Source organism: Passer domesticus, chromosome 1, assembly GCF_036417665.1.
Source record: "Passer domesticus isolate bPasDom1 chromosome 1, bPasDom1.hap1, whole genome shotgun sequence".
Lineage (NCBI taxonomy): Eukaryota > Metazoa > Chordata > Aves > Passeriformes > Passeridae > Passer > Passer domesticus.
The window spans coordinates 16,318,520-16,332,776 of NC_087474.1; the positions used below are offsets into that span (position 1 = coordinate 16,318,520).

General features: G+C 45.5%; 1 protein-coding gene across 2 annotated transcripts in view; it reads right to left on the reverse strand.

The window, feature by feature from the left end:
* Positions 1-6,869, reverse strand: part of GPR158 (G protein-coupled receptor 158) — a 186,352-nt gene extending 179,483 nt beyond the window's left edge. For both annotated transcript variants that reach the window (XM_064407624.1, XM_064407615.1), the window contains exon 1: positions 5,234-6,869. In XM_064407624.1, the coding sequence (XP_064263694.1) occupies positions 5,234-6,105 (872 nt within the window). In that variant the 5' untranslated portion in view covers positions 6,106-6,869. The remainder of the gene's footprint in view (positions 1-5,233) is intronic.
* Between the last annotated feature and the right edge of the window lie 7,388 nt (positions 6,870-14,257).

Below are 14,257 nucleotides of genomic sequence, written 5' to 3' on the forward strand. Positions count from 1 at the left end.
AGGGGGTAAAGGAAGAAATTAAATGATGTATAGAAAAAAATTACCCATTCTTAAAATTCTTTTTTTCATGTCTACATTTGTTTGGGTTTCTTTACCAAGCAATTTAACAGCCACAAAATATTTAGCAGAATAATAACTTATATAAACCCTAAGAAATTACTTATTTGTCATAAATACTTCTACCTTCATGGTTTAATCTGCCTTTAGTAATGTTTCTTTAACTAAGAGTCCCATCATAGTCTAACACTGGAGTGGTCCAAGTAATTGTTAATGGTACAATAGAAATCACTACATTACACTGCCTTTAGGGAAGAAACAGCTCAATTTAACTGTGCAGTACAGACTATCTTTGCAGCAAGGGATATCTTTCCAATAACAGAGAGGAGCAAACCTCTGGAAGACAGAAAATATTAAGCCATAGCAAAATCTGGCCAAAATTCAGAACTAAGTTACCTGTAAGTGACCCAGAACAAGACTCCATTAAAAATAAAATATAAAAACAAACCCCAAAAAAATAAAGTAAAACACACACCAAAAACACCCCCAACTTATTCAGCTTGCTGATTGAGTACCTTTCTGCCAAAACAGACATTATACCATTAGATTCTTCCTAAAAACCTTAAAAAAATAGTAAATGCTGCACTGGATTTGCCAAGAAAAAAAACCTGCTGGAATATGGTGGGAGGGAGAAAGAAAGCCAATGCTTTGTATCCTGAAGACAATCTGACCTCCACAATGAGAAGTCATGCAAGACCAATGACCAGTTCCCAAAATGTAGACGTATTTCAACACAACATTAAAGAAAATGAGAACAGCACACAAGGGAACATTTTGAACTGCAAAAGCAGCAGCTCATTCATCAGAGTTTGGGGATAATTGATGTCACTGCACAAGCCTGAAACAGTGCACATGAATCTGACTAACCGTGCTCAGGAAATACTGGAACAGGACTTGAGCAGAGGGACCATGGCAACAGAGCTTATGACAGAGACTAAAGAAAGCCAGTTTGTGTAGTCTAGTAAACAAAGGTGGTGAAGGGGCCACTGCCTATAAATAAGTCAGGGCAGTAAACACCAGCTAAGGGTGCTAAGTCAGATGGAAGATGCTTCTGGACCGGAACAAATGCATGAGAACTGACTGCGAGTGAATAAATTCAGATCAGAAATCAGAAGGCATCCAACCCTTAGCTCCAGCATGCAGTGAACTGAAGAGTCAAGAGGGAAGCCCACCCACTTAAAGATGGAGATTTGTCAACTGATGACATTCAGTGGGCTTGTGACAGCAGAAGACTGACTCAGTGACCCAGGAGGACTTTTTTTAAACTTGTGTGTTCCTATTAGCTGACTATTTAGTCATCTTTCTTCTAGATGAAGACATGACCTTTCCCACTTGTCTCCTGGACTGCTAAAGCAATGAAGACCTCTCATTTCTTTCTCCAAGTGCCAAGCAAATATTTTTTAGAAAAGAAATCTTATTTACAGCATGCAACTTCTCACACTCTTCCACTTTCTCAGCAGGGCTCCAAGGAGGACAGTTGGGTCATCACATACCATAAAATATGGTTCATTCTGACCTTGTGATGGGCAGTAGCAGAGGAGGGGCACAGAAGACCTGAAACAGATGCTCCTATGCTCTACCCCCTGAAGCACTACAGTAGCAGAGTGATTAGGCACATTGGGCCATGAATTTCAGCTGCAAACAGCATCAGTTTAGACAGGAGGGATGGGTAACATCAAGTGATTACTTTGAGTTGCTGGGGATTCTGATTTCTGAATGAGAGCCTACACTGCACCTCATAAGCAGGTAGCAGTAATGTTCTCTCCATGCATTTTGGGTGGAAAGACCAGCAAATACAGACAACAAAATACCAGCAAGCACTGCTAAGAAGCTGCAGAGAGCCAGCACTGCTAGCTTGGCATTGCACTAGGCTAATGTGGCCCTGAACAGCTTCTGGTACATTTATCAGTACAATCAAGTTGCCTTTGGTTTCTCCACTTCATCTCAGTTCTTGTCTACAGTGTTGGTCATGGCAAGACAACTCAACCACATCCTCTCCTTGGCCTTCACTTGGGGCAGTTTGGCACTAATCTCTTGGGAAGGGAAGAGGTGAAACTGAAGACAGAGGAGCTGTTTGCAGGAGCCCCCTGGCCTGTAACATGCCCATCCTCAGGCCAAAAGCACTAACTCCCCACAATGTTAAGAAGAAAGTTTGCTGCTTTGTGCTGCACTTTGGGAACGTCACTGACAACAGCACTGCAGCAGCAGCACGCACTGAACACAGCCAAGAGTAGTTATCAGTAATGCCCTCATTGTTCAGTACCAGTGTTGCCCTCATTAACCTCTCCCCATTGCCATTCCCATGAACAAACCCATCTGTTACTGCCACAGAAGAGATGCCAAGCAGGAGCAATGGGCTTTTCCTTCTGAAATGTGAAAGAACTCTCTCTCATGGATATAGCATGCTCCTGGAATGTATCTCACCCTAATGTATCATGCCTTAAACCTAATGTGAGCAAAGAAAGTACAAAAACTGTTAGAATAATATTAGAGGCATACACTAAATTCCCATTCATGATATCACACCAGACTACTAAATGGGAGGAGCATGGTAACTGATTCATTAAAATGTTTCTAACAGATGGTTCAAAGATACATTTTTGGGAGAACCAACATAGCTGCCCCAAAAGATGGAGGTTAACCAACACTGGTTTTTCATATGGACCTTAAATAAGAATTTAGTCAAAATATTGTGTCACTCAAAGACTGACAGTGAGAGGAAGTAAAGCTTACTTCAAGAGGCATCTTACAGTAATTCACACACTAATTTTTCAGTAACCACACTAAATGTTACATTTTTCTATTACGTGCTCATACTTTAAACCATTTTTTCTCTTAAAAATTCACACTGAGGCTGTGTACCTATTACGTATTAAAAACACTGTGTAAATATTGAGACAAACAAGTCTTGGAAGCATATTTTGTGTATACCATTTTCTGTGTAGCTGAGAAGTTACTTTCTCAATATCATAAGTAATAACCTTATATTAAAGCCCATCTTTCATCTAGCATACCTCAAATCAGGAACACAGGAGCTATCCTTCAGCCTTGCCAGAACACGTATGTATTTATAATTTTACTTCTTCTACCTGGTTGTTTAATAGTTTGGCAAAAACCATAACCCATTTTTTAAAAATACTTACAAACTCATCTCTGTTGATACAGCAAATCTTTGTTAGTTTTGTCCTAACTGTTCATTATAACGGCAACAGAACACTTAGAACTTGCACAGCATACTCCATCTCATGATCTTCTAAATAAGAAGTGGTTCTCCAAGCTTAGACGAGCTCAGCAAATGCCCCTTGAAGTGTCAGAGTTATAACAGGTTATTCTGTTTCTTCAACAGAAGTGACCCCCACGTGGCAAGCAGAGGCTGGGAAGATGAGGCAGGGAAGGAAGGCAGTGCTCTGCATTGCATCCAGGAGGACATCTACTGGCTGCTGTGGTTGGCCAGGGTTACACCAAAACAGACCTGGTGTGTTCTGCACACCAAAGCTACCAGATCAGAAACCTACACCACTGAGATGTTTCCTGGCATCACAGAATCTTGGCACAGAGCTGGGATTGGAGCTTTTGACTCCTTTCCTTAAAACATGGGTTTATTTCCTCTTTAAGTCAGGATTGATGAGTTAAGCTTTTTATCAAAATTTATATTCTCAGAGAACTGGTTTGTGGCTGCCACCAAACCTCCAGCCTAGTGGTTCTGCCAAACTCTATCCCCAACAAGAGAATGTCAGCCTACATTAACTTTCATCCACATCCCAAAGTTCATCAAACATTGAACATTGCGTTTCGATGATCTCTGACAAGCTTCCTGATTTCTCTGGACTCCCTAGAGTCCAGAAGAGCTCTACAGTAGACCTATTCCTGGGTTTTGGTCTCAAGAGGAATTCAGCAACAAACAGCTGAGCTCATTTTACCTTAACCCTATCATCCCCATAAGTGTGAAAATTTCAGGGCAAAAAGTAAATCAACAGAGAAATAAGCAGCCATTACCCATTCAACAAATTTTGGGTTTTTTCAGGGATTTATGACTGCATTCATATCTCTTTGATCACACTGGATTTCAGTGTGATCAAAGCCAAGACTAAGCCAAGAGAAACAGCATTCGCAGACACTATTGCCTTGCCACCTAGGTGTGGCAAAATCTCTTTGGTGTCTGCTACGCTCTTATCAATCTTTACCTGCTACTGATTCATAGCACAAAAGAAATCCTGTGCTCCTCTCTCATCCTGAGAAATGCCAGCTGCTTCTGGGCAGTGCACATTCCCCATAGGACAAAGCTACCTGTGAACCCCTCACAGGAGTGCCAGGGGAAAAACTGGCATCTCACACTCCACAGGTTGCTCTCATTCTTTGAGTGAATCTCTCTTTGGTGTCAAAACACAAATACACAAGAAAGAGCCTTTTTCTATCTTCCTCTCTGTTAGTTGCAGTTCAGTGGGAAAGTACATAAAAGCAACAAAAAGTATATAAAGCAATAAAAAATAAGCAAACCTTTACATATGCCAGGTATCAAATATAAAGCTGGTGGTGCAAAACGAAAGCTTTCCTACTGCCAGTTCAGATTGTAGCCACATGAACTATGACAGAACAGCAATCACTAACACTTATTCACCTACAAATGTGCTGCCACTGACCAGGCTCGAGCACCCCACAGTGGATGTGCTCTGGAGACAGAAACAGCAGTTCACCAGCACCAGTAATGCCATTCATTACTGCAAATGTTATTTCCCAGCAGATTAAAAGCATAGCTGGGGTCCAGCTAGGTTCAATTTCGCTGTATAGTAAGAAACAACAATTCAGTGAGCATTTTCCTCTTGCAGACACAGATAAACTTCAGCTGGCAGCTGCTGCTCGCCTCCCCCCACAAGCACACCAGGAATGTAACCCACATGCACGCCGGCTCCAATGGGAGCAGGTAAAGCAAATGCTGTTTGAGAGACGGAGATGACTGCGATTCTTTTAAGGAGCAAGAGCTCCGGAGGCTCGAAGGTACAGCTCAACAGGGAGGCCTGAGGTTCTCTGCGGTGTGACTGAGCAGCCCGTGCGGCAGGGGTTGATCAGGTCACCCAGAGACCAGAATGCCCTTCCCTAGGAGGGGGGCAGAAGCAAATCCCCGTCCCGCTTCCCCCCTCCCCTTCTCGACAGAAAGGAATGGGAACGCTCCTCTTACCTGAACTCGGGCAGGAGGTTTGGCCGCAGCCCATAAAACGCCGCTGAGAGGGTCACTAGCCAGCCGGGTTTGTAATTCCCATTCTCACACTCCAGGTATGGTGAGGACCACCTGATGTGGTTCTTATCAGAAGTGAAGCCCTCCCGCCGCTTCCAACTGTTTTCCAAAGTTTTGGGGCCCGTGTTTAAGACCTTCCTGTGCAGATGTGGCCTCCACTTGCGCTTCAGGCTGTGGAACCACTCTGTTTCCACAGAGGCGTTGGCCAGGCGGTGAGCCGTGGAGGACAAGTCCTGCAGGAGGACCTGACTCTCGTGCCTGCTGGCCTGGAGAAAAACCTGGGGAGTGGAGGAGAAAGGCTCCGTGCTGAAAGTGATAGCGGCCCTGGAGATGTTGGGGTCCTCCTCCAGCAGGCTCCTGATCAAGGCGCGGTACCACTCCAGGTCCTCCTGCAAGTTCTGCTCCCGCGACTTATTGCTCTGGAGGATCATGTTGAGCAAGTTGGTGGCGTGGGTGAGGGTGCCCAGGGCACCGTGCAGGGAGGGGTGCGAGGTGAAGCGCGACTTGCCGGCGAGGCTGGCCAGCTCGTAGCGCCCGGAGCAGTTGGCTCTCCGCAACTCCCGGGAGTCGCCCGTGTAGAGGAACGAGGCCACGTCCTGGGGCACCTCCTCGGCGAGCCGCTGCGCCAAGATGGTGCTCTCCGTAGAGCGGCTCCGCGGAGCCGGCAGAGGCTCCCGGCTCTTGATGTGGTTGTAAATAGGCTGCTTCCCTCCGAGCGCCCGCTCCCGGCCGCGCACCGCCTGCCCTTGGTCGCCGGCAGCCCCCAGCCCGCGCTGGGCGAGGAGCAAGAGGAGAAGGAGCCGGAGCAAAGCCATGTCCCCCGGTGCTGGCGGTCGCGTCGGCACGGCGAGGCGGCTGAAGATGAGCTTCGCGCAGGCGGCCGCGGCGCAGGGGTGCGAACGCGCAGAGGCGGCCGAGCGGCAGGGGGGCGGAACGCGACCCCCGGCCCGCGAGTCACCTGTGGCGGTGCCGCCCGCACCCTGCCCAGCGCGGGGCTCCGCACAGCCCCCCGGCCGGAGCGGAGCGGCGCGCAGCCCCTCCGGCGACAGCAGAGCCGAGCCCTCCTGCGCCTCCTCCCGCCGCGGCCGCCGCGCTCACTGAGCTCCTGCCCGGCGCAGCGCGCAGGGGCGGCGGCGCCCGCGCCCGGCGCAGCGGCGGGTCCCCCCGCGGCGCTCCGCCGCCGCCCGCGCTCCGCCGCTCCGCATCCTTCGGGCGCCGCTGCCGGAGAGGGGGGCCCGTGGCGCGGGACTGCCACTTGCTGCGGGGATCGGCGGGCGGGGCTGCTGCCGGGGAGCCAGCGGACAGGCGCCCGCCTCCGCCAGCGCTCGGCTCTGCAAGCGAGGACGCCCGGCCGTGGGAGGACGGATGCTCACCGGGCGGCTCCGCCAAGAGCAGCCCCACACCGCGCGGCGCTCCTCACCGCCGGCCCTTATAGGTGTACGGCAGGCAGCGGCCGCCCTATGTGGCCACCTCGCCTGTCAGTCAGCCGGCAGCCACTCACGGGGCAGGAGGACGGCGCCGTGCGGTGCCGGGGGAGGCGGTGCTGCTGCCGCGGAGAGGCGTCGAGGCACCTGGCTTCACCTGCAGCCGGCTCAGCTTGGGACGGAGGCGGGGCGGGCGCCCGCCCCGCTGGGAGCCGCTGCGCGTTCCCGGGGTCGCTGCGCTGCGGTCGCGGGCGGGGATCCGCGGGGGCCCCGCCGGGCTCGGGGGTCGCGCGTGGCAGCGACACCTGGTGGCCGGGCCCGGGGCGGCGCCGGGGGCGAGCGGCGGGACCGCGGGAGCGCGGGAGGGGGGACAGGGTGCCCGAAATCCCCCCTCCGTGTCTCCCCCTCCGCTGCGGGGAGCAGGAGAAGCCCGGCGCTGCGGGGGAAGGCAGTTCCAGCTAGATCCGCAGCGTGGGCTGATGCCTGTCAGGGCTGCGTGCCGCTGAGGGGAAGGCGCTCCCGCTGCCAGCGTTTCTAGGGTGGGCGGAGGGGGCGCGGGCCGATCCTCGGCTGCCCCGGACGCGTGGGGCTGGCCGGGCTGCCCCGGAGGGAGGCGCTGGGCGAAAGGAACGGTGTTTGTGTGGGAATGGGCGACTGCGCCTTCGGGATCTCGGGGCCCCTCGCCCGGGCTGCCGCACTGGCCTTGGCCGCCTCAGCGGCCCCCGGCACGGAGCGCGGCCCCCGGAGCGGGCGCTGGGCCGCCTTCCCTTCGCCTGCAGCCACGGTGGCTGGCTGCTTGTATTTCTGTAACCATGGTCTGTTTTTCCCTTAGTCTTCTAACTCCAAGGTGCTAATTCCTACAGCTGTTTTCAAAAGTAAGTCCTTAATCCAGTGGCTTTTAACGCTGACCTTCAGGGCACCTGTGTGGAGCTGAGGCAGCACAGGCTGATCACTCAGCTTTCCTCCTGCTCTGTGGAAACCCCCTTGGAATGATACAAATGCTTAGAAGACGTAGTTAGGCTTTTCCAGATAAGCCATCATGATTAGTAATAAGGATGTAGTTTAGTAAAACATTTCAACATGTGTTTAACTTCGTACATTTTCTTTGGCAGAATTATGCACCTGCTCAATATCTTACTAATGGATGAGGGATTTGTGACAGGAGACAGCAAAAGGTGAATTTTGGAGGAGGTGGTCCACGGCACAATCTCCTAACTACATTCCATTCCCATTTAGTATAAAATTCCATTTTGGAATTCAAGAGTCCAGATGAAAAGAGTAGTAAAAGAGGACCATTTTTTCTTCTTTTCTCCCCCCCCCCACACGTGCATGCACATCCTAGGAGCAGATTTCAGTTATGCAGAATATATGATCTAATTTTAAATCACTGATGAGTTATATTTGCTCCTTAAAGCATAATCTTATTTTAGAATTATTTGAAATGATACTTGACAGAATAGTCACTGTAAGATAGCTAAATGTAAATTACATTTGCAATCTATATATCCTACTGATGCTCTGCACTTTGTCTTTACCTTTAATAATTATAATATTGTTGGTTAAGAGAGAAAGTTATAAATTCTTTTTGTCTCTTGCTGCATGCAGTTGAAGAGGATATTCAACATGCAAGAATAATTTACTTATACTGAACTTTCCCTCAAGTGAATAGTTTGTGAGATTATTTAGAAACTGCTTATACTGAGAAGCTCAGAAGCTGGTATTTACAGTTTAGCACAGCACAGGGAGTCTGTATTTCCAAATCTGCTCTGAGCAAATACCTAAAGATGCATCATTTGCTGTGGATAACAGAGAACTAGGGCTTTTGACAGCAGCATCTCTCAGGACTGAGCTAAAGTAATGTGGGATCTGTTACAGGGAGAGATATCACTAGCATCATAAATAAACACTTTTTTTTAATGTTGTCCTGGGCTGATTCTCTTTATTGACAGACAAGGGCTGCTGTAAAGGAAAGGTTAGTTCCCTGTTGGAAATTCACTTTCCCTACTTTAGCCTGACTGTTAATACCTGTCTGAATTGCACTGGGCCTGCTCAATGGCCACATTACACATTCTCAGCACAACCAACTATCCCCTTAATGTACTTGCGTGGTAAGTTCCTTGTATTTCCATCTCCTCATGGTCCTTCCACGTACCCTTCTACAGTGGCACCCACCACTGGCCCTGCCCCTTGTCCTTCACTAACATCCCAGAAGCTGCAGTTCTTAACCCAAAGGTTTGCCAGGAACAAAGACCCAAATGGGTTAGTAGTGCACACCTTGAGATGCTGGAAGTCTCCCTTAATCTCAAGCATTAGAAGTCTCTCTTTTTCCTGTCCTGTCAGTCTGCTCTGGGTGTTTGGTCTCTATGCTGGCATTTCTGAGTCAGAGGGAGAGGATGAGGTGTTTTTTGAGGACTTTCTCACTCAAGGTGCCAGGATCATGGCTGGTCTTGTACACCTGTATCACACAGGGTTCAAAGAGGCCTCCTTTATCCTGCAGGGCTTCCTTCTGCAGTCAGTTCACAGCGATCCCAAACAGCTACTGTGTACAGCCAGGTCCAAAATGAAACACAAACAGATTTTAAGCCATTGCAAATGTGCATCCTCTTAGTGCTTTGTAAACACTGTGCAGTGGGACCCAAAGCCTACCATTCAAGGCCCAGATCCAGGAAATTGGAAATATGGAAATACAGCATCCTCCTAGGTTAAGGAAATCCACCAAATATTTTATTTACATGAGTTTACTAAGGACTGGGAGAGGTGTAGAAACTTGTGATCTTTGTATTTTTTATTTTAATATTAAAATGCATTAATATTTCTGGACTGTTATATGTAATTAGCTGAGTGTGTCAGAAATCTGTTCAGCTGTGATCAAGACAATGTGAAAATGGACTGGGAGTCCCCTGAGACACAAGATTACTGTGACTGAATAATGTTTCCTATGCTCCTGCCTCAATTCTGCCAGAGGTGCTACATCGAGCATCCACTGCAAGGAATCAGGAGGCATCTGACCACTGTCCTGAATATTTCTGAGTTGTTACAACTATTGCAATTGCTTCACTCAATGTACTTGTACATGAAGCATCTCAATTCGCTGTATTGCCTATCAGGACTGAAGTCAGCTCTACATGAGTCTAATTACAGTGTAGAAAGAACAGTAGTGCAAAATGTTAGCTGTTATTTACAGACTAGAGGAAGTGTAACCTACTTTCTTCAAGTATGGCCTATGCAAAAAGATCTGAACTATTTGAAATGCTAAAACATCACAATTACTGCATTGTTAAACCAGTTGGGAGCAAGAAAAGACTGCTTTAGCTGTGAAATCTATCTAAAGACTCATTTATTAGTGTTCGTCCTAAACTATTTAGGAGTATACAGAGAATACACACAAGAGTAAGTACCAAAACTTTTGACATTGTGTTGTATTTCTCTCACAAAACTGAGACAAAATGTTTATCAAAATTGTTGCTTTTAGTATTTAAAAGCACATGAAAAGTAAAGTATTCCTAAAAGTACTCCTACTTTTAGCTTGAGTACTTAAACAAGTAACATTGTAGCAGCATGTCCATCTGCCAATGACTTCTGATCCCTTTAGTTAATTTTAGGTAAGTTTGACAGAAATCTACAAGCTTCTACAAATGTACAAGTTTCTACAGCTGGATCAAAGAAAGCAACCCATGTTCATTTTCATGCTGAGGGAAAAGCTTTAGAGTGAATTCAACAGTTAAATAGTCTCTTTGGTCTTTCCTTTGGCCACTCATATTGGCCAATAAGCATAAATAAACCCCCAAAACAGATGGAATATGTGGGACAGCCTCCCTATCCAGCAGGGAGGGGTCAGCCAAGGGTGCTGATGGGGTGGAACTCAAAAAGACAAGGGAGAGCTGCAAGTACTGTTAACAGTGGGCACAGAACCATGAGACTTTAAGAAACAAAGCAAAGAGTCCATGGGGGCTGGGAGTAGTGCTGATATTACAGCAGAGGGTGAGCGAAAGTGTGAACACAAATCCACTGGAAACCAGGCTTAGTTAGTTCTCTTGTTTTCTCTCACAAATTAATTTAAACCATCAGCTGAATATGTCAGGAGAAAATAGTCAAAATGCAGAGTACTAAAATTCATACTTAGAAGTGGACAAAAGAAGCAGCAAGAACTTACCTGTCATTAGTGTTCCCTGGTAGTGAGAAATTCCAACCCTCTGGATATTTTCTTAGAAACCTTGGGACAGAAGGAATCTGACACAGGTTATCTAGTAGAGCACTCCAGCACTGCAGCAGGACTACGTACAGCACAACTGTCTCTGGCAGGGGCTGGCTTGCATGCTCTCAGAGAATTTCCAGTCAGGTAGACCCTACAGCCACCCTAACTTCCTTCTCCCACATGTCATTAACTTAGCACCAGGTATGGGGTGAGGGGACCCCTAAAAGTTTTCTTTACTTTCTTTATTTCTTTGCCTTCTTATCGGAGCACAATCACCATAAACTAGTATCTGTCTGCAAAAGACCACTTTGACTTACTCCTCTTTTTCTTTAGCTGGGCTAAATTAATCAAATTTCTTAACAGGCTATGCTTTGCTTTCCAAAACTGATGTTGGCACTGCTGTTCTCTTCTTGACTATCCATTCTGTTAGCCTGCTTCTCTAGGCATCCCAGACAAGGTCTCCATCATGCACCATCTCCAAAAGATGTAAAATTCTCTGTTAATACACCCCACGTTGAGGTCTGCCTGCTTTTTCACCTTCATCACGGTATTGACCACTACCCAAGTCTGTAATGCTGAGCAATCCTCATAACCTTTTAAAACATTCTGCTTCCCAGTTATCTATTATCTATTTTTATTTGAGGATTTGAGCTCTGCTACATCTAGGTAGTTTTTTTGTACTTGTATTTGCTAAATTTTACCAAAGTGATTTTAGGCAACCTCTGATTTTTCCAAATTATATTTATTTCCTATTGTAATTTTCAAAATGCTTATAACTATCTCATTTTTTTCTTGTAGTCACTTGCTAATGATTTGACCTTTTATTTCCTTAGCTAATCTGTTCATTAACCTATTTCATACAATGTATCTGAGATCAGAACCTTTCAGGAACCTACTAGAAACATCTTCCTGGTTTGAAAGTACTTACTTTTGAGAATTAGTTCAGGAGCAATTGCTTAACCACCCATGAATCACCTACACAAGTTCCTTAGCTTACTGATGAGAACCTCAAGCTATGTATATAGTGAATGCTGCTGATGCAGATCTACAGCATATCTGCTGCTTTGTCACTATCTGTGAAGTCATGGATAATCAAAGAAGAAAATTATGAGTCAAAGAAGAAAATTCATCTTGTTTCATGTGAAGTTTTCTTGACACACTCAAAATGGCTAATCTTAATCAATGTATTAATTTTAGGTGATTACTAAAAAGTAGTTTAATAATTCTTTTGTGAGTCTTCTGGTGATATCTATTTCATTAGTTTCTTTATAATTTCTCTCATCTCTTTTTCTGAAAATACATAGCATGATTTTTTTCCAACTTTAGAATCTCCCCCCCAAACACTTGAAATAGCAAGTGGTAGTATATGCTTGAAAGATCACATCTTATCTCCAACAGAGAATGTTATTCTAGATTAGGAGAAAATGCCAGAAAACACATTGATGACTTTGATGCCTAATTGTATGTGGAGAACTTGCATCTGATATGCAGATGTATCTAATATGCAGATGCAGACTCTAGAGTTTAAATAAACACTATTGAAAAACTTTGTTAGCTTGTTCACAGTTGGGAAAATATGAGGGATGCTGAAATGCATGGCTAAATATAGTCCATATAAAATACAAATAAAAATACAGTCCACTCTGCTTGTACTTTACAGACATGATGCAAATGTTGGGAAGCTCTGTGCACATGTACTGAGAGCTGGTGGTGCCTCTGTGGCAGGGACACACAGTGTAACACACCTGCACTGAGGAGAGCAGCACTGCAGCTCAGAACACATACCCAAAGCACTCAGAACCCTGAGCCAGTTTCCACTAATTCTTTATTTGAAATTAAAACAAATATAAACCAGAAACTCCTGTGTTGATTAAGGCAGTATGCAGCAAATGGAATAAATTACTAGCACAGTACCTGAGCTGCCTTCACAAGGCAAATCCCACTTCCCCTTAATTTCCAGTGCTAAATAAGGACATTAAATGGGCAACACCCCTAATAATGGTAGAAGAAGATTCACTGCTAAATCCAAAAGGACACATTAGTGTTTCTGCCCCTGTTTTACAAAGCCTAAAGGCTGACATGAATCCCTACACCTGCAGCAAAAGCTGCTGGGCTCAGACCCTCAACCATCCCTGGGTGAGCAGTAACACACGTGGAGAGGAGGCGTGCTCAACCCTCTGATACTCTGTCTTAGCTGCAGCAAGAGCAGCATTCATTCAAAGGGTAAAAATATTTCTTGTCCTTAACCACCTGACTTGTGTATTTGAGTATGGATTAATGGATGTCTGCTGAAGCACAGGCAGAGGTGGTAGAAGTGCTTATCTTTGGATTAATAGCCAGGGCCTAGAACATTGCTATGGCAAGTGGGAGGTAGAGACCCTTCTCCACAAGAATTTCAAACCAACAAGTTTGAGGAGACAGCCCAACAGCAGTCCAGCACCTTGTCAGGGTCAGAATGAAGCAGGCTAGAAATGAACAAGAGATAAACGCACTCAGATGAGAAGAAGGAAGAATCACCTGAAAAAGAAAGCTTAAAAATCATTATAAGCATCATAAAATAACATCTCTACCAGGACATGTTACATGAAGTAGCTAAGTTTCTTCTGAGCACCTTGGTTTCAATAATGAACTAGTTGATTACAATGAGCATTCAAATTAACACAGTACTTTTTAACAAGAACTATCAGGGAAGAATAATCGCTGGGAGAAGAGCACAGACAAGGTGGGTTTATTTGTTCTCTTACAACAAGAATAACATTCATAGTACTTCCAACAACATCTGAAGAAAAATTAATTTTGTTATCAAGCAATAAACCATGAATGCATGCAATCCTGATCCACTGTGTACAGCAGTAAATTGCTGGCTGTTGTTTTCTTCCTTGCTGCTTTAGGGATTTAGGGCATTAAAAATATTTTTTGAACTTTCAAAGATGCAACCCACAATATGATGGCATGGTAACTACTTTGATTTTAACTTTATGTCTAGATGAAGTATTCTCCCTCCCAATTATAATACCAATTACTTTTTTTTTTCAAATATATTTCAAGGAATCATTTTGCATTTTCTCTCTGTTACATAAAACAACAAATTGTCATCTGATGTAGATTAGCATATCTTTACTGAAGCCAATGCAATTATATAAATTTATATAGAAAAGTATTTGCCCACTCACCTCATATACAGAAGGAAGAATACAGAATTCCCATTAAAATGTTACAAAAACCTACATCCTGTTACATTTTGTTCTAAGAATTTGCAGATGTCAGCTAATGGAAATAAACTTCAAAGGGAGGAATAATTTGAATTAATTGGGAGCTAAATCACAATCTCAAAATAAGTTCTGTTTG